Genomic DNA, 20482 nt, shown 5'->3' on the forward strand with positions numbered 1-20482 from the left:
GTGGCAGTATTTCCAAGCACCTTGCTGGGAATAAAATAGCCAACGGACTACGGCTTCCATTTTGAGCAGTGGATGCAAGAGCAACTAGTATCAAGGTTGTCAGTGTTAAGGGATGAGGATGTGAGAATCAATGAAAAAAGTGACGTACGATATCGATGATAAGAAAAATGTTAGTAATTAGAAGAACAGTCACCTTAAAAATCTAAAATTTCACAATCTCTCCTACTTTTTCATGGCTTAGCCTACTTTTTCCAACCTAATTTGCATGATCAAAATAGGCCTCCTGCCAGGAAGCATTAAAATGGCGGCCCCCCATTGAGACAAGACTCCCTTCACCATATGAGACCGAAGGACTAATAACTATTCCTAAAAACATTTTAAATCCATTAAATGTTGTTTAGTAAACATTTATTTAGAATCAGTGCAACTATCAGAATTTTCTTTATCACGCTCCACTAAAGCGTTTTATAAAAGCCTTTGATGGAGGAACAGGTACCCCCCAAACGCCTGTACCATCTCCAACCCTCTCCAAAAAGCCGAGCGCCCTCACGCTCCTGCTCTGCACCGCTCTGAACATTTTCCACCCAAAACCCCCAAAGCATTCTCCGATATCAACCAGATAATCACAACAGCTCTTCAGGATACCAGGCTGGGCAGCTGGAAGCACCCCACAAAAATGTACGGAGCAGCCAGACCGGAGTACACAAACCCCACCGACCTCTACATGTGGCAATTAATTCTATTTGCTGAAAAAAAAAAAAAAAACCACCACACCAAACAGACTAGTACGATAGTAGTATAAATCTCAATATTACTGATGCACTGAAGATTTGGATTCTGGTACAAATATACTGTGCTTTATACAAATTTGTCTGAGCTATGTTATCCTTTCAGTGCCATCTGCACAAAAACAGAGTTTTATCTAAGCATTGGAAACTAAAATAAATCATTTTCTCCATATCTGTGATCTTGTCGGAGACAGACACCACAAACCTGAGAGCTGACTAGTGCAGGCTTGTCTAGTTAGGAATAAAATTATATCCGCATCAATAGGATTTATTTTCAACGAAAAAATAAGGCAAACCAGACCCTTAGTATTGAAACAGTCTCAGCCTACACCCTCCCAGCCCACAGAAGACATAATATATGGTGTTGAATTGTCAAACTAAAACTGGGGTTGGCATTGTCATTTCCCCTAATAAGAAATGCCATAATCAAGGGATACATTTTAACTGCCACGCATAACGAAAAGGACTTGCTCCTTCTCCACTTGTTGTAGTTATTGCTAACAAAACACAGGACTGTAAGGCTCAGTAGGGTACTTTCTGGTGCCGTTAGTTTTTTGGTGTGTCTGCGCCCCACAAGATCATTAAGGGTGTACGTGGCTCCCCAACCCCATGCAACAAACCACGCATCTCTGTCTGGCCTGCATCAACCGCTCAAGGTTCTTGGGCTGCATTTCTCAAAGCATCTCGTCCTGAGCGTCCCCCTGTGAGCGGTGGACCTCAGAGTAATTAGCACATTCTGATACTGCAAACTCAACTAATATAAACGCTGATCCCTCAAGCCCATGATTTGAGAAACGTTAGTCCCAGAAGACCCATTGTTTTTACCTTTGAAAGTCACCAAAGGCTAGTAAATAAATTATACTCTCCAAAAGCACTGCAAACAAGAGAAATTCATTTCTCCTGGTTGAATATATTCTCCAACCAGTCGCCGTGGCTAAAGCATCACTGAAAACACCAAAACTGTTTTATTTTCTTATCTAGAGGGACTTTTAACATCAAACTCACTGTTGTGAGATTGCAATGGATTTTATTTGGCAAGTCAAACCATCTAAAGCACACAGATTATAAAAAATAAACACTAAACATTTTTAGATCTAACTTGCCTCCACAGACCGCATTTTAAGCGCTTTCATTGGAAATGTTACATCAGAATCAAATCAGATTTAATTGGCTCTTAAATAACTGAACAGCCACTTTAATTTTATTTCAATGGCAATAATTCATAAATCAAGCAGCTGAAATTCTAGCACAGAATGACAAGTAAATAGAGCAGAACACACTGAATGAGAGTATGAACACCACACTGTGAAAGGTGATTTTTCTTAAACTTCGTGCGTCGCCATTTTATGGACACCACAAAGCTACTGCCACATAAATACTCAGAGCTAAAATCTGTCAGCCCTGGGATACTACACAGTTTATCAGCAGCAACTGCTTAACAAAGCCCAACGGATGAGATGATCCTTGCCCAACTGGAACTGCCAGGAGAATGGCTGGGATTTTAACCATGGATGCAATTTCCCTCACGCACACTAGATGGAAGTAGGTAAAATCTTAATTCTTTCCTGCCTTGACTTAAATTTAAGCAGTTGAAACGTTAAGTTGTACTGTCACATTTTGAGAAGCCTTTTTTTTGGTTCTTCATCGGCGACTTCACTCATTAATAATATGTAAGTAAGATGACGCCCTGAAATATTAAATGAAGCTGTGTTGGAAAAGGATAGTAAATATGAGAGAATATACATCAGAAATATTAGAAATTAGTCTGAATAATATATTTAAAGTACACACATTCCATTTCTAGAATATTTAAATAATAGCACTAATGAGATCCTTCAGAGAAACTGAAGTTACTTTTTTTTTTTAAACATTCAGGCTATTTTAACAAAATAACAATTCTAAAAATACCACCTTGCCAATGAATAAAAACAGGGAATAGAAAAGGTATAAAAGGCTTTGTAAATGCTGTTGTAGTTTTGACTGGAAAAAAAACCCCAAATTTCTAGAAAATACTGGGAGAGGTATAGGGAGAAAGAGCAACCTGAAGTCTCACAGAACAAGCAGAACACAGATCAGAGCAGCAAACCTGAATGGGATTAAATTACACACAAATCTTCTGGAAAGGATCTTAAAAGTGACTTGTTCCAAAACAAGCCATTTCTAAATTTAAACACTGAAGAGTTCACAGACAGGAAAACTAAAAATCAGGCAATGGTGTGACCAAGAAAAAGGCGCTGGAAGAGCTGTTTTCCCTTGCCTGCTGTGGCCTTTTCACATATTGATTTTCCTCCACGCTCATTCACAAATGCTCAGCATAGTTGCAAACAATTTAAAGTCAAAGGATGCATGAATTACCAGCTCTAGGAACACATTACCCATTCCAGGCAAAAGATGAGGGTTTTCTGTAGCTGAAGAAAAAAAAAACAATGCAGAATTAGAATAGACTGATGAGCTGGAAGAGAAGGGCAAGCAAATACTCAGCTTTCCCCATCCACAATGAAGCCAAAGCACACGATATTCCTCTACCTTTAGAAGACCAGAAACTATGAAAAACAATGACAGAATAGAAGGATGAATGAAGAGCAATGCTGGATAGAAGAATAATAAAGTAGGCATGAAGGGCTCTCCTTTCCAGATGTTAAAAATGTATGCGTTTTCCATTCCAGATTTAAAAAAAGATTAGCAGAGGAGGAAGTTTACTTTGGAGAGTGGGAGCATCTGTGTCATTTTTTTTGAAAAAGGCTCATACAATGCTATTTCCATCCAACAGAATTTAAACTATATATATACATGGTTATTGGCTCAAGACAGTAATCGTACGACATTTTTCAAAGCATTCTGCGTGCAGAAACTGCCTACAGAGAGGAACAAAATGAGTGACAAGGCATCAGCCACAGGAAAGGGCAGGACTGTGATATGCAAGTCCTCTAAAATGCACGCTCAAAGTTTAACAACATGAAGGCAAGACGAGGGAGAGCAGGATACAGCAAAGGATACACTGGAGTCAGGAAATTAAAAAAAAAAAAAATCCACAGCACTGAACACTGACTTATGCAATATTTTACCAAGTAAAAACACGCACAATTTTTCCTCTTCCACTGTCCTGTGCTCCCCTATAGCAGCAAATCATTTTTCTCTGCCAGGAACCCCACACTCACCATATAGGAAGAAGTCACCTGGAGGAGGCTGCGCACAGCTACCATCTTAGCTGCGATGCACAGGACAGGGAGATTGCCCAAGTATGAGAAGTCAAATTACAGAAAACAACTGGATGCGAGATCCACTCCGAAGAGCAAAGCATGTCGTTTCACCTATTTCTACTTGCTCTCACGTGGTTCCCAAATTAGAAACAATCAGAACCCTGCTGGAAACAGTATACGCCACCTTAATTGGGTTGGCTGCACTACAGACGTCAGCAACGTATCAGTTGGTAGATAATATTTTTTACTTTTTTTTTTTTTTAAATACTAAGAATAGCTTCACTTTCATGGTTCACCTTTTCTGCATCACATTACTACAGACATTGTAAGAAATTAACAAACCGTCTCACTCATTGCACACCAAAGATGCTACAGAGTCTGTTCCCACTGGAGGTAGGATCTGTCACCTAATTCAAGAGAATTTTACTTAAAGGTTTGCCTCAGATGCGTTGCATTTACAGAAAACCTGTTTTCTAACACATTTCCCTATAGCATACCCATCAATGCATCTATTTAAAAGCCTGAAGCAGTTCAGTTATCTCTAAATACATCAATAACCCAGACGCTCAACTGCTCCACGCATTCCAAGCACAACACCATGCACACTCAGCAACGCTGCACGGGACTTGAAATCTTACATTAAAAATCCCTCCTAGTTTACACCCCAGCACACCCCAAGAACTACACCCCCACTATTCCGTACCATGGCCAGACTGCAGCCAAACTACATTCTTGTGAAATTATTCCAATAACGAAATATCGCCATTTTCTTCACAGACCCTGGAAACTTGGACTGATCTTCAAACACAGTATAAACAAGTTAAGCAATGGGAATACATAAACTATGCTTAATTCCTGAGCGCAACGGGAGAGTAATTATAGCAACAACATACCAAATACAAAATGAGCAGGGAGGCATGAAGACACATCCAGATAGAACGTACCAAATTAAGGAAAAGGGGTCTATAGAGTCTATATAAAGCAAGATCAGCCATGGACCGTAGTCGTCCTTGGTTTTTTCAAGTGCTCATTTAAATCAAATTACTAAAACCGTAGAAACTGGCAGCCAACGAACATGCCGGCCTCTGTCAGTTCCAGATGTAGGCAAGACTGAGGCCAAGCTATGCCTATTTGGGACAGTAAGCTTAGCTTTTGAGGAATACAACCCACTGGAAAAATATCTTTGGGCAAAGTTAAAAACAACTTTTCTGGATGCCAGTCAGCAGAATGCCTTTTCAGGAGCTCTGCTGCTCAGCGGCTGAATCAGTACTTGGAAAGCAATTTTTTTTAGAGAGAAAAAAGATGAACAGCGTGACAAACTCATTTTAGCATTCATATTCAAACTAACGATCTGCAATTAAAAGAAAAATTGCTCAAAGACCATTATGGTTAAGATTTTAATACGAGTCACAAAATACAATGAGAAAAGGGGAATATGGCATACCACACAAGGAATAAAAATTTAAATTATTCACTTAACTTCCCAGTTCGAAAACATTTAAAATGCTGAAAATTGAAAGTGGTGGGGTGATACACTTCATTACAGATGCAGAAAACTGTGAAACCTTTACTCATCTTCAGGAGCATCTTACCCCATAAACAGCCTTACAAGAGTCAGCAGGCCCTGGTTACAGCCTACAACGCGACACAATGACCTGTTACTCAATTGTTGGGTGTAGTATTTCAATGAACTACATGTTCCTAAAGCAATTATTTAAAAATTGTGATCATCTGTTAAATAAATCAAGCAAGTCAGGCTGTGGCTATGTTCTCTCTGGTGTATTTAGTAATTCCATAAATCCCAGAATCCTGGAAATTACCAAGCTTTAGAGAAATACAGAATGGACATTACTTCATCTCCCATCTTCATAAATCAGTGACTCCCCTCAGTATTACCTCGCTGAAGATGAGCGAGCCAGCAATATAAAGGATGCAAAATGTTTCAGCGATGGAGGCTTTGAGGTGGGAGCAGTCAGAACAAAAATGCAGAAGAATAACCATGAATGGACAAATCAAGGCGAAAAAGAAAAGTACTGCACCAGGGAGGAAACACCTACTGAAGTTTCTATCCCACGCCCAGGCATTTCAGCGAGTGCCAGTGAGGATACAAGCTAAGGCTCCTGTACATGGTACAGCAGTCTGCGCTTCTGGAAATACAGACACCTCAGTCCTTCACAAAATCCTTACTTCGCCTCTTGATCTGGTAAGAGTTCCCAGAAGCAAAGGTAGATATAAAAGCCTATCTATCAGAGGACAACTTGAAACAAATAAGACTTAAATGAAGGCAAATATCCAAGTTACAGAGAATATCAGGGTTCCTTAATTCTACATTTGGAGAAAAAAACAATAGTATGTGTACTATGTGGACATTCTCCAACATATTTTTTGATGTTATTAACAGAAATGGCACCCCAGGCTGTGCTTAAGCAGAAAAAGTGTGAATCTGTTTGCAATGTGAAGTGAAAGGGTGATCAAAAATACCATCTTATTAAAAGGTATTTATTTGGTACTAAGTGCATTATTTATTCTATTGAGAAATTCACAAAATGACAGAGGGGTAACTGCAAGTAAGGTCACTACTTAATGTCAGTATCAAAGCTGATCCTTAACAGAATTCAAGCACCTGCCTTTTCTTTTATCTCAGCACAAAATGAGGTTTTGGTTTTTTTGTGTTTTTTTTTTTTTTTTTTTTTTTTTTTTACACTTCAAAAGCCATGTAACCCAACAAAATATACACCAAGCATGAAGGAACAGAGAGCATGCCAGCATCTTTCAGCAATCATCTTTCCCTTGTCATCCATTATGTCAGATTTATCTATTTTTGCTTAATTCTTGTTCCAGCAATACGCATCCTTCCTGTCTCTAGACTATCAGGCGGATTGGGATTGAACCCAATATGGCTTCTTAAAATAGTTGAGAAATATTTTCAATATTTGAAGCGATGCTCGTAAATTGCAGACTATTCATCAACCCATCTTCTATCTCCAGCTCCACCTGTGACTCTCCCAGAAAAGGGTCAATCTCCGATTTCTTCACCTCAGAAATTCTACCCTACTGCACAGTGTAAATATAATTGAAAAAATAAATAGCCTTTCTTTTATGGAAGCATTTTTCCCCGAAAGCTGTAGATCCTGTACTTATTGCAAATCTTGGCCTCTGTTCTGGCTCTTACTTGCTTTTGATCCAGACCTTTCTCTGCTAAAAAGTACCAATCAGTTAATTTGCTGCTGCTTGCTTTCTGTTGTTGCTGCTTCCACCTCCCCCCCCCTCCCCCCCCCCCCCCGAGTTTTCCAGCCCTCTGGACTGGCTTTACAGGACACCAGACCCACCTGTACGCTCTCCCTGCACCCTCCACTCCCCAGGCTGCGGTTTGTGAGAGCCCGCTCTCTCCACCTCTAATATCTGTAATATGCTTCAACAGCATCTTTCTCCACTGCTTTATGTATTTACTTAAATGGACTCTTAACAGGCTCAAATTCTTTAGGTGGAGAAAATACAGAAACACACGCGCTGAAAGGGAAAAGCGACTATCATCACTATATTCCCTCACTGCCTACGTAGCACCGATCACAGAATTTTCTCAGTCGGCTGCTGAATCAGACGAAGTTTCTGCAGCGCACACACACAAAATCACGAAGCCCGACACATCCAGCAGGATTTATTCAATCACAAAGTCATCACCGTTGCTCCAGCACAAATGACATCACCCGGGAACCCAACCTCATCTACTGAGAGCGTGCTCTCCTGCAGCTACCAGTGCAACAAAGAACTGGGTTTGGGCAATAAAGAAGTAAAAGTATTGTCGCAAAAAGTTTTCCAAATAAACTTACGTTTTCTTAAGATGTTCGATGCGACTGAAGAAAGAAATAATTAAGGACTACAATAAGAAGTGAGTGCAATGAATGATTATTGAACTAACTAACCTACATCTGCAATTTATCCTAAAACTTGTACCAAGCAATTAGAGGCGATACCGAGAGGAGGATAAAACATGTCCGTAAGCCCTCGCAGGTGCTGCTCTGGGAAGATCATATGCTGCATAACCAAAAAGCATTTAAGCACTTTGCTTGTGCGAGTGGACTGAAATCAGACAAGTCAAGCTCCGCCGTTTTCTTCACACCTGTGTTAAGATGCTTGGAAAAAAAAAAATGGTTGGTAGGAAATCGCAACGACCAGAAATCTATTAATGACTCCTCTTGCAAAAGGAAAAAAAAAATATAAATAAAAAAGACACTTTTCTTAGGAGAGAATTACACAAAGGGTTTGCACACATCGCGACCGCAAAGCTCCCCCCCCCACCCCTCCTCCCCACCTCGCCGCCTTTTCCCCCTGGAGGCATTTCTCTGTCGCCACCCCTGACGTACTATCGCGATTCCCGCCGCCTATTCGACACGCGAGGCAAAGGTATTGAAAGCTCCGGGTGGCGGGGTTGCAGGCGGGCTGCCTGCTCCCTCCCTCGTCTCCTCACAAGGACGAGCCGGGGAGCTCCGGGGGAGGCGGGTGGGCCGGGGCCGCTCCCGGGAGGCGGCTGAGGGACGGGACGCGGCGACGGCTCTGCCGTCGCCGCGTCCCGTCCCTCAGCCGCCTCCCGGGAGCGGCCCCGCAGCGCTGTCGCGACAGAGGGAGGGTCGCGACAGCGGGGTTACCTCACGCCGCCTCACAGGATGGGGGGAGGGGACACCCGGGAAGGACAATGAGGGGGGGGGGGGGTGTGGGCCGCGCCGGTCCGACCACCCCGCGTAAGACGGCTGAACTGACCCGCCCCGTACTTACTCTCGGTGCCCCTGCCCGGGCCTCATGGCGCCGCCGCCGCTGTGCCCGTTACCGGCGCCCCGCCGTTCTTCTTCTTCTTAGTCGCCGCCACCGCCCGCCGCCCGCTCTCGCCGTGGTGGCTGCGCCAGCCGCTGACCGCGCACGCGCGCCGCCCGCCAACGGCCCCCCGCCGCCCCGCCCACCGCGCATGCGCGGTTGGGCTCCGGAGGGGAGGGGAGCGCCGCGCCGCGGCGCCCCCTGGCGGTGCCCGGTAAGAACGTACAGCGCCGAGCACCGCCGGGGGGGTGGGGGGAGGTAGCCCGGCTGCCGGGATGCCCGGACCAAGCAAGCTTCAACACACAACCCCCCGCGCCTTCCTGAAGTCAATTAAAACACCTCCCCGCTGCAGGAAAGCAGCAGTTTCCAGCGATGCGGTTGGTTTGACATGTGTTAAGCTAATTATCAAACCTCATTTAACAGGAGAAGGAAAGAGTCTCTGCTCCTTCCCATGTGTGGAGCATTTCTCATCGGCCCCAGGCCCAGCCGTGGTTCTGGGCGCTCAGCTCCATCTGGACAGAGCCCGGGATGAGGCTCTGCGGAAGGTGGTCTACAAGGTGGCTGGAGAGGGACTTTTTACACTGGCAGGGAGTGATGGGACGAGGGGGAACAGTTTTAAACTGAAAGAGGGGAGATTTAGATTAGATATCAGGAAGAAGTTTTTCAGTCTGAGGGTGGTGAGCCCCTGGTGCAGGCTGCCCAGAGAAGCTGTGGCTGCCCCATCCCTGGAGGTGTTCAAGGCCCGGTTGGACGGGGCTTGGAGCAACCTGGGCTGGTGGGAGGTGTCCCTGCCCAGGGCAGGGGGGTGGAACTAGATCGTCTTTATGGTCCCTTCCAACTCGAACCATTCTATGATTCCAACCTCCACCTGCACAGAGGGAATGGCCCCTCCTTGTACCCCCACCCCATGAAATGCCTCCGAGCCCTCAAAGCACGCTTACCCAGGCTTTCTTCCCCACAAGGTGTAACCTTCAGAAGCCACGGGTTGGGAAATGGGATCTAAGCTCAGATGGGAGGAAAGGAGGAAAGACATTAAAGTGTCCTGGTTTTAGCTGGAATAAAACGGATGGAAGGTGGCGGCTGCGAGGTCTGGCTGATGGGGAGGAAGAAAGGAGATGAGAACAATCATTTGTGCTGGGACCTCATTTTATTGCAAGGAAAACACAAAAGTCGCATAGAAGCATTCAAGGGACCACAGCATCCCCTGCCCAGAAGAAACAAGGCAGGCCACGCTCTGGAGGCTTCTCAACCCGGCTTTCAGGTGATCCTGCATTCCTGACAGTAGAATCCTCCAGCAGCCCAGACGCAGGCTTTTGCCAGTGCCGGTAAAGCATCTCCTTGACGTTGCACCGGAGAGGGATGGCGGGCACAGGATTTGCTCAACAGGTTTGGGTCCCAGGCAGGAGCAGAGAGTCCCCAGCAGACCCTGCCAGATCTCCTCATTTAACTGTTGCATGACCTGCCCGGGTTCTCCTCGCTCAGGGATGTTAATTTATAACAGCACATGGGGATTTACTTGAATTTCTGGCAGGAAACTACCCAGTGCTCCAAACGCCTGAGCACAGTGGTGTACAGAGACAAAACTCAAGCCCCCAGACACCAGGTTCCACTGCTCCTCCCACTTCGGGCTTTTCTTCAGCTGCAACAGCCTCTATGTTTGTATCTACAACCCTGGTGCAAAGAGTAATGACTTTACAGTAACATCGGTCCAATAAACTATACAAATTCCTAATAAAGGGGGTCCATTCTGGTTTTGCATGACAAACAAACCATTCTGAAGACGTAAGCATCTATGAGATGCTGCTAGTGGCACCTTCAGACCAAACCACTAAACATTCATTCATTAGTGAAATATCCAGAGGGGTGGAAAGGCAGGACCCCAGCGGGCACCAGAAACAAGATGTGGAGAGGTAGAAGGACACCTGTTCCCAGCTCCGTTTCCCTTTCTAATTAATATGCTCCAGCAAATGCTCATAAGCCCATTCTCTGACCTCCCTGCCCCTCTCACCGGAGGTAAGGGAAGCAGCTCATTATACACACCAAGAACAGATCACAGCTCCATTTCTCTGCTTCTCCAGGAATCCACTCAGAAGAGTTTGTGACCAGACTCATCCCTCCGGCGTGAGTACCACGTGCCGGGAGCAGTGAACTGCTGAGGAGGTTTGAGAAGAAGGGGAAGAAGAAGGAACAAGCATTTTTATGAACTACCACACAGAAGAGGTCAAAATGAAAGCACCAGTAAGGCAGTCATCGAAGAGGATGGTGCATGCAAGCCTGCAGGCAGGGCCTCCACACTGCAGTTGGAGGCCACTGGCCTTCACGATCTACAGAGAGTTCAAGAGCTCCCTCTGTCACACCCAGTCATTACAGAGTGTTTCTGCTAGCCAGCAAACCCGTCAGCTCAGGCTGCCTGGGAAACATTGACTCCCTACATGGTCACACGCTCACACCCATGAATTTCACCAGGGCAGGGAGCAAAGACGATGCGAGACCACCGTGCGGGCAGGGGTGGCTTCTTCCTCCTGCACGACCACCGCTGGAGTCATTCAGTCTTCAGAAGAGATGATAAATGCGTGCTGATAATTCTTCACTACAATCCCTTTTGTCTGCTAGAAGACAGGAGATGCTCCTGAGCTGCCAGGCACAAACACTTGGCAGCAAGGACACAGAACATGGCCCAAAAGTGGATGACAGCTCTGTAAACCCAGTACTAAAGTAACATGTACAGCTGGTTCTCTGATGTCCGCTCCCAGCTTTCATAAGATAAGGTGCCATAGAAGGTCTGAAGATTTTATTTCAGTTTGGGCCATTGCCCCAAAGAATAATATATTCTACTTCACCCTGCTATATTGATTCCATCATCCTCTGTTTCTGGCTTGAACAAAGGTGCCAAGATATCCGCAGGGGAAAACAGGACCGATTTCTCCACATGACCAGAAAGCTTAAGGGCTGTTAAAACACACGCAAAGAGCTCAACTCTTCACATCCACCTTGAGCTTCAAGCGGACGTCACACAGGAAAACGTTCATCAGGTCCTGGCTAGCCTCTTGAGCAATCCTGCTGATAACCTTACCTCCTCTTCCAATCAACATCATCTGTATTAAAACCCAGAGAGAAGATCATCATACTCATCCTTATATCCCTTAACTGCGGGGAGCAATCACCCAACAGTGCAGCTGCAGAAGCAATTAAAGGGGATACAGCAGTTAGGGAAATCCCAAGATCAAACCGCGGACAAGTGACCGCTTCAGAAAGGTGTAAGCTGTTACTGAACAGCCTGTGACTGTGTCAGGCACCTCACTCTTCCCAACAGAGACCCCACAACTGATGGGGAGGGGATCACAGCAAGGATGCCCATGAGCTGGACCTAGGGAACCTCATTTCATGCTCCCCACAGCCCCATCTCTCTTCTGTTACTCACCATATGAGACTTCCTTGGGACCAAGAGGTTCTGCACAATGAGGAGTTCCCCACTTGGTCCTTCCTCCCACATCTCAGTCACCTGCAACAGCAAGCGCACACTCAGCAATTCCGCAAAGCTCCTCAGGAACAGCAATTGCCACTCCCTCAGAGAGGCCAGCTCAGCTCCCTGACACGAGCATGCAAAGGTGACCCCCTTTCACACACACAAAGGGTCTCACAGCAAGTCCCAAGCCACCCCCACCAGGCCTGCAGAGAGCTTCAAATTCAAACAAAGGGATTCTCATCGCATAGTCCGATATTGCCAATAAAATAGCTCAAAGGCAAGTCTGCTTGCATGAGCTTCGCACCTGAATCACGCCGTAGGGCACCTCCTGTGGCAAGTACTCCAGTATCTTCTCCCTGATGATATTATCACAGATCTCTTGAGGTGACTGGCTGGTCAAGACCCCGCTGTGAAACTCCCAAGGGCCTGGCTTGGCTTGCATCAGGAGGTACCGCTGTCAGCACAAAACACACAGCACACCCATCAGCTGTCACGTACCGCTCTCGCGGTGCCACCAACCCCTGCATTCATCTTACAGCAAGTCACTATGAGGACGCTGCTGCTAGTCAGGCATCAGGGCAGTAGTTTAGTACCTTTAGCAGGAAAGGAGAAAGGGAAGCTTCTGAAATTTAAACCCTGCCAAATGAGCACACCTTCCTAGAGACATTTATTAGTTATAAAAGCCCATAGCATCACTTGTAGCTGAAAGATAATGCGTTGGGTGGCTTCATCACTACGAACAGGCTGCTGTTTGGCAAGCCCCAAATAAGAGTTCTGTACAGAAAACTCTGCAGATACAGTACAGACGTACTTCACGTCGACAGATGACACTGCCCCCCACACCCCAGGCCAAGAACAGCAGCTCTGCTACTTCCTCGCAGGAGTGGAAGCTCAGTATGAAGTACCAGGGTCCCACAAGGGTAAGAGCACACCAGCCTCAAAGCACAACAGAAGCTCAGGATGCAGTTACCTTGAGTGTATCCACCTCCTCCCCATGGAGAGCTGCCAGCATGAAGATCTCCTGGAAGCACGGCCAGCCTTTCATATTTTTCAGATCTCTGGGTCCATTGCACTTTGGCACTTGTACTTCTTCTGTGACAAGACTGGACTCAGAAGCCCTCGTATAACTGCTGTTGTCCAAGCTACAGCCTTCTTGGTCTTGCTCTGTTTCCTGCACACAGTGAGACTCACAGGCCCTATTCTCAGGTGGAGAAGCCTGAGTGATTTGAAGGGGAGACTTTGCTGAAGAACTGGAGTTATGTTTAAATTCAGATCTCACTTCCAGTTTCCTTCCATTTACAATTCCCTCTGTTAGCTCAGTTGCTAGTTCCAGCAGGATGAATTTCTTCTTTAGCAGATCCACCTAACATGAGAGAGAGGTGTCAGGAATTTGTCCCAAATGAGGTTGGCAGCTGGGCCCTGGATCCAAAGGAGCCAGAAAAAACCATCCAGGGGAAGCAGCTGCTGCAGGACAAGGCTTCTTGTCCAGACAGTTTTCCAACCAGAGGCCAAACCAGAGTGTGTCAGCAGTTCCAGTACAGTTTGTCCAAACACTGTTAACTTGACAGCAACACCTACTCTGTCAGCTCTGCTGAGATTCTTGCTGGCTAACCCCACTGTGGTATCAGCTCCTCTTTCCAGGCTGATTTAAACCCCAGCCTGTAGCATATAGCTCCAGGGATGTGGGACCACATAACACGTATCCATATATACACACTTAAATATTCTGGAGTAGAGGGGGAAAACGGTCTTTAACACCTTCAGACTCAGTGACCTGAAAACACATCCCTGCTGATGCCAGGTACTGACTGAAAACACTGGCGTAACGTACTGTAGAAGGCAGGAAAAAACAAGCTCCTCATTTACCTTGTTCAGAACCAGGACACTGGGGATATGGGGAAACTGAGAAAGACACTTCAGCACCTCCTTGCTAAGACAGTTTCGTGTCCAGTGATCCGATACGTCCACCAAAACCAGAACTGCCAGAAAAGAAGGAGGGAAAGATGATGAATCTGCATTTTCCAAAACGTTTGTTTTTCAGCTTCTCTACAGCCTGTGGTTGGATCGCTTTGCTCCTGCTGCTACTTCTCTCTTCTACAGGACAGCATGCAGATGCAACCAAAAAGAAGCATTTTAATTGATAAAACAATAAAATTCAGTTTATACTTGTCCTCCTAATGACATCACACATACTAAACCTCAACATCCAAGCCCAATTATAAACCTAAGCTGCCTCCCCTCAGCACCAGGCAATTCTTATCCCCTCCTCAGCTCAATATTTCAAATATTTTCACTGCTTTTCCCTCCTCCCCCCAAGTCCACACTCCTAGGGCTGCCTTTGCTGCCCAGTAAACATCCAGATACCACAGCTATAGGGTTGTAAACTTCTGTGGCAGATAAATGGTTTGGCTTGATCCAAGAGTAGTTGAGTACCCACCTAAATCCGCATGTTTCATGCTGTCCCATGGGTCTGTCAGCATGGCTTCATCTAATTTATGTCTGAAAGACAAATGCAAATAAGTAAGCCAGACACACAACCACAATCATTTTCCTTCCCCTCAAAAGGGGGGGAAACAGTGTTTTCCATCATCCCAGCTGACATAAAGCTGCTTTATGGGCTGTGACATCCCTTGTTACATGCACATATGCAGAAATAAAAACCACAACAAGGCTCCAGGGATGCCACAGTCTCTGCGTGCTACTGAAATTGCAACAATAAAACACATAGAGACAAAAAATAAGGCTAAAAATACAGATTCCCGTCACCCCTATTTTTACAAGCTTTTCACAGTGGAAATCACTCTCTGGTTTTATCAAACCCTGCCCCACTCTCTCCACAACAGCAGTGATACCTTTTGGCTTTAAAGGGACTAGTAAGGCCAGGTGTGTCCAGAATGATCTAAAAAGAGGAAAGACAAATCCTGTTAAGTTTGCCTGCAGTTAGTGGCCACACTAAACCTTATATTCATGCAATTAAAAGTGACCCCACTGGATACAATGAGAAAATCCTGCACTTTCTGCCTAACACTCCTCACTGCCCCAGGCAGGAGCAGGTCTGGAAGCTTACCAGTTGTGTGTCCTCGTATGTGATGACACCTCGGGCTTTGCATCGGGTTGTGTGGACTTTCTGAGAGACAGGGAAAACCTGTAAGAAATTAAACATGTTACACAGCCAGAATACGTCAAATAAGCTATTTAGCAGCCTGAACTTGTTGCTCCACCCCAGTTTTACCTTTCTACCCAAGAGCTGATTAGAGAGCGTGGACTTCCCAGCGTTGGGTGCTCCGATGATGGCAATTCTTAAAACCTTGGGGTTCTGGGGCTGGTCGGGCTGATTCTGTAACAGATGGTCTTGCTCCTCTGCCAGGAGAAAGAAGGAGCTTGAATACTGCTAAATCCCACAGAAGGTCAGGACCATCCATCCCAGCGCAAGGACCCAGGTGGCAGCTGGTACCACTCACTTTTGCTGGTGGCAACGGGCGGCGGGTGCTGGCCCAGGGTATCGCTCGGCTTCTCGGTGGGGATGCCCAGGATGCTGCCCAGTGCAGAGCTGCTCCCGCTCCAGCGGGCAGGAAGCAGGGCGGCCCGCGGGGCGCAGCTCTCCAGGAAGGAAGCTGCTGGAAGGGCTGGAAGGACAACAGCAGCAAACGCTGCATAAATCGAAGATCTGCATGTACTGAAAACGCCCCAAAATCGTGCCGTTCCCTTTCTTCCCACCCTGCAGCGCCCGTCCACCGCTCCCCCTCACCCAAGGCCTCTAGGCCAGCCCCAGAGCACCGATCTCGGCCCGTCCCGGCCTCACGCCCACGCTCCGCAGCAGCCCCGCCACCAGGCTCGCCTCAGAAACGCGCCCCGGCCCTCGGCCCCCGCCCCGCCGCCTCACGGCCCCGACCACCCCCGGAGCAAGGCTCGACCCCAGCCACGCCCGCCCCACCTCGGCCCAGCAGCAGCGGCCCCGCCGAGGCGGCCCTCAGGGCCCAGCGCACGACCCGGGCCGCCGCCACTGCTACGGGCGCCGCCATGTTGCCCCGCTGCGGGGCAGGCTGGGAGCGCGAGCGACGGCCGCCCTCATTGGCGGAACGCGGGGGAGCATAGAGAGTAGGCGGGCGGGACTAGCGCGCCGCTCTCCGCCGCAGGGGGTTGTGGGAAGGAAGCGGGCCGTTCCGGCTGGGGTGGGCGGGGCAGGGGCGGGGAGTGGGCGGGGACTCGTGCGTGTCTGCGAGAGCGCCCCCCGCCGGCCCCGCCACGCAGCCCCGTGCTCCCAGTGCCCCACCACGCAGCCCAATGCTCCCAGTGCTCCAGCCCCTGCTGCGCAGCCCTGTGCTTCCAGTGAGCCCTGGTGCCCTCTGCAGCACACTCCGGTGTGCCCAGTGTGTCCCAGTGCCCCCCCGCAACATACCCCAGTGTGCCCGGTGCCCTCTACAACACTTCCCAGTGTCTCCCAGTCCTCCCTACAACACTCTCCAGTCCAGCCCAGTGCACCCCAGGCTGCCCAGTGGCCCCACAACCCACTCTGTGTATCCGGCTACTCCTCCATGCTCCCCAGAGAGCCCCAGTGCTCCCAGTTCCCCCCCTGCAATGCAACCCTGTGCATCCCCATGCTCCCCATGCAATACACCCTAATGCTCCCCAAGTCTCCCCATCCCCCCACAACACACCCCAGTGCCTCCCAGTTCTCCCCAGTACTCCCTTCCATACACCCCGATGCACTCCAGTGCCCCCTGCACCCCATGCCCCCCTGTGTTGCACCCCAAGGGACCCCCGTACCCCCCTACACCCAAATGCACCCCAAGGGTGCCCGTCCTGCCATGCAACCCCTGACCCCCCCAGCACCCCGGTACACACAGTGACCCAGCCCCGCCGCTGGGCCTGGAGCCCCCAGGGGACGCGGTGAGGAAGGAGAGCCAGAGCCGCAGTGCCATAACCCCCTTTATTGCCCCATGCCCAGTTCCTGGGCTCCATCGCTGTGTCCATGCCATGCCGTGCCGTGCCGTGCCGTGCCGTGCCGTGCCGTGTGCCCAACCGTCAGCAGAACCGTTACCATTACTAAACTCAGTAATGGTAACGGTTTCCCCGCCGGCTGCGGGTCCCTGGCTGCGCCTGGAGCTGCCCGCAACTTGGGGTGTCCCCGTCCCCCCAACCCCATACACCCTCCGAGCCCGTCCCCCCTCTCCCGTGTCCCACGTCCCAGCCCCATGTCCCCCAGCCCTCCGTGCCCCGCATCGTCAAGGTCCCACGTCGCAGCCCGTCTGTGGGCCCGTTGGTGGGTGCAGCCCGGGGGAGTACATCATCTATACTGTAGTGTCTCATAGCGAACTTACAGTATACGATGATATCCTGCCCGGGGCGGCGGGCAGCGTGCCACGGGGCGAACAGAGAGCAGCGCCTGCACGGGGGGAGAGAACCGTTAGGGAGCACAGCACCAGGGCCACCACCCCTTCACCGCGGTGTCCCCCCCTACCCTATCCCTGTCCCCCCGGTCCCACTGCCCCAGAGCAGGACGGAGACTCCTGAGGGTCTCCCCTTCACAGCATCCCCCTACCCCATCCCTGTGCCCCCCAGTCCTGCTGCCCCCGAGCAGGATGGAGGTTTCCAATAGCCTTCCCACCCCGGCATCCCCCCATTCCCTCTTTATCCCCCCAGTCCCACCACCCCATAGCACGATGGAGGCTCCCAATACCCCCTGACCCCAGCATCCCCCAACCCCGTCCCTGTCCCCCTGGTCCTGCTGTCCCAGAGCAGGATGAAGGTTCCCAAAAGTCTCCCCACCCAAGCACCTCCCTAACCCCTCCTTATCCCCTCCAACCCCCCCACCCTGGAGCAGGACAGAGGTTCCTAATAGCCCCCTGACCCCAATATCTCCCCTATCCCCTCTTTGTCCCCCCCCAATCCCACCAGCCTGGAGCAGGACAGCAGCTCCCCAAGAGGTGGCACTTACCTATGGGGGTGGCACTGAGTCTTTGCGGGGTGGTGGGTCTGCACCCGCCTTATAAAACCTGCTCTGCCTCATCTGCATATCTCACATCTGCACTGCACAGCTGGACGGGGCCCCTTAACCCCTTCATGCCTGGGGGGGCACAGCCCAAAGCAGCAACCCCTAGCCTGGCATAGCCCATGGGGGGGCTTGGGGACAGGGGGGCTGCAGGGGGCCATCCCCTATGCCTTGGCACGGGGGGTGGCCCTCCAACAAGCCCCCTGTCCTCCTGCCTTGACCCCTGTGTTCACCAGGATGGTCCCTCCCCATAGGTTGGGGACCCCGAACTGGGAGCTACCCATTGCAAACTGGTTCCCAGTTGCTGGACAGGAGCTTTGGACACGGCAGAGTGGCAGCCTGATGGGGACAGGGCCTATGGTGGTGGTGGGGGTACATGTGGGTGCAGGAGCCACCCTGCACAGGCACCCCCAGATGTGTCACATGAGTGTGGGTGCAGGGAACTTGTGTCCCCCCACGGTGGGTGGCCATATATGCTCCCCTGAGGGACATGTCCCCTGGCAGCATGTCCATCCCACCCCAGAAGGATGTGTCCCCCAGCCCTGAGTGAGCCTGGAGGGACATGTCCCTTGGGATGTGTCCCAGGGGACATGTCTCCTGCATGTGTCACCCTCAGGGAACAGTGTCCTCTGGAGGGATGTATCCCCCAGTTGTGTGTCCCCAAAGGACATTCTCCCCTGGCCATGTGTGTCCCCAAGACAGTTGTGTCACCTTATAGCACATGACCCAGGTCATACATGTCCACTGGCCACGTGTGTCCCCAAATGGCTGCAGCCCCTGACTACGTGTGTCACCTGCCTGTGCATGACCCTGGTCATACGTGTCCCCCAGCCATGCATGTCCCCAGACCTGTCTGTCCCCACAGGGCCACATCCTGCAGCGAGCCGTGCCATCGTGCCTGGTTGTTTGCACCGACGTTCCTGGAAGCCGCCTGCGGGGAGGCGATAACCCCCCACTGGGGACTGTCTGCACGGGGGCCCCGATAAGCAGCAGCGTCCCACTATCAGGGACCCTGCCCTACCACGCGAGGTGTCCCCAGGCCCGCTGTTACCTCTGGGTGACAGAAACAGGGGCAGCATCACCCACACTGCCCCCAGCCTGGCCAGACCCTGGCAGAAGGTGGCACAGGGTCAAGCCCTGGCACCAGCCTGTCCCCAGGCAAGAGGATGCCAGGACTTGGGGGCTGCAAGGGACTGTCCCCTCCTGTCTTCAGCCTCTGCTGTGACCCAGAGGTGTCCTCGGGGACGCCTGTAGTGCTCCCCAAACGGCGGCACAGGCACCCCAGCACCTAGAGCTGTGACACAGGCAAAGTGTCCCCCAAAGCCCCCCAAGCCTGGCCATCCCCAGGTGAGCCCCATGGGACTGTCCCCACCCGTGCTGGCCCCTGCGCCTACTCAGCACCCATGGTGCGTGGGGGCAGCCCTGCCCCATGGCCCCGCACCCTCCTGCACCCCACAGGGCAGGAGGGGGCCCAAGTGTCCCCCCAGGCCAACACTGTGGAGCTGGCGTGGGGACCCCTGGTGTCTGCAGCCCTCCCGCCAGCCGTGCAGCTCCAGGGCAGCGTGCCAGGCTGCAGATAAGGGGGGGCTGCCGAGCTGTCCCCACCCAGGCTATCGGCAGGGCCACCCTGCTGTGGGGCATATGGGATGGAGCACTTTGTCCTGCCTGTGGCCCTGCCCAGCCCTGGGGGGGCACGGAGGGTCCTGACGGCAGGAGGGAACCATCTTTGCCCTGGGTGAGCCCCGTTGCTGGCTGTCACTGCTCCTGCTCACAGGTGACCCCAAGAAGGACAGGTACCCCCAGAGTTACCCCACTGTCCCCAGTGCAGGGAAGGGTGAGGGGCTGGGACGGGGCTACCAGGCCCTTGGGGTGCTACAGGACATGGGTGCTGGCTGGTCCCCACGGGGTGCGGGGGCTCTGGCAGCAGGGCAAGGGGACGGAGCAGCTCAGACCTGGCAGCAGAGCAGGGGGAGATGGTGGTAGCACGAGTTGCTGCCACCAGCCCGGCTGCTGGGACACAGAGCCTTTGGTCCACATCAACCCTGCTCCAAGCCCTGGGGTGCCACTGGTTGGGGTGCCCCCACAGTGACCAACTCCCTGGGTTAACGAGGGCGATGCAACTGGGGCTGACCAGCCACCCTCGGTGGCTCCTGGCTCTGTACACACGTGTGGGAGAGCAGGACAAGGCTCTACCACACCTAGGGCTGGCCAGGAGCTGCCCTAGGGA

At 50.5% G+C, this 20482-nt stretch overlaps 2 protein-coding genes across 4 annotated transcripts in view; both read right to left on the reverse strand.

Annotated features, from left to right (window-relative positions):
• Positions 1 to 8926, reverse strand: part of FAM222B (family with sequence similarity 222 member B) — a gene marked incomplete at its 5' end in the record, with an annotated part of 34468 nt that extends 25542 nt beyond the window's left edge. Inside the window, one exon of the mRNA XM_082493153.1 lies at positions 8762 to 8926. The remainder of the gene's footprint in view (positions 1 to 8761) is intronic.
• A 1005-nt stretch (positions 8927 to 9931) lies between these two features.
• On the reverse strand, positions 9932 to 16290 carry ERAL1 (Era like 12S mitochondrial rRNA chaperone 1). 3 transcript variants are annotated; one of them, XM_082493182.1, is made up of 11 exons: positions 16198 to 16290; positions 15725 to 15889; positions 15496 to 15623; positions 15331 to 15408; positions 15116 to 15162; positions 14701 to 14762; positions 14130 to 14242; positions 13234 to 13626; positions 12568 to 12717; positions 12219 to 12299; positions 9932 to 10949 (listed from the first exon to the last, which is right to left on the reverse strand). In XM_082493182.1, the coding sequence occupies exons 1-11, from the start codon at positions 16283 to 16285 to the stop codon at positions 10884 to 10886; spliced, it is 1371 nt and encodes a 456-aa protein (XP_082349308.1). In that variant the 5' UTR covers positions 16286 to 16290; the 3' UTR covers positions 9932 to 10883. The 3 variants fall into 3 exon arrangements, with proteins under 3 accessions (XP_082349308.1, XP_082349309.1, XP_082349307.1); XM_082493183.1 differs by having other exon boundaries at positions 9932 to 11406; XM_082493181.1 differs by having other exon boundaries at positions 9932 to 11892.
• Positions 16291 to 20482: the final 4192 nt, after the last annotated feature.

This window comes from Vanellus vanellus (assembly GCF_965231255.1).
Source record: "Vanellus vanellus genome assembly, chromosome: 19".
Taxonomy (NCBI): domain Eukaryota; kingdom Metazoa; phylum Chordata; class Aves; order Charadriiformes; family Charadriidae; genus Vanellus; species Vanellus vanellus.

Excerpts from the sequence above, each read along its gene's own strand:
- ERAL1 (XM_082493181.1), bottom strand. The coding sequence starts at position 16,285 with ATGGCGGCGCCCGTAGCAGTGGCGGCGGCCCGGGTCGTGCGCTGGGCC. Across the intron at positions 15,163-15,330 it reads CATACGAGGACACACAACTG|ATCATTCTGGACACACCTGG; the intron begins GTAAGCTTCCAG and ends TCCTCTTTTTAG. Across the intron at positions 14,243-14,700 it reads CATGAAACATGCGGATTTAG|TTCTGGTTTTGGTGGACGTA; the intron begins GTGGGTACTCAA and ends CTTTTCTGGCAG.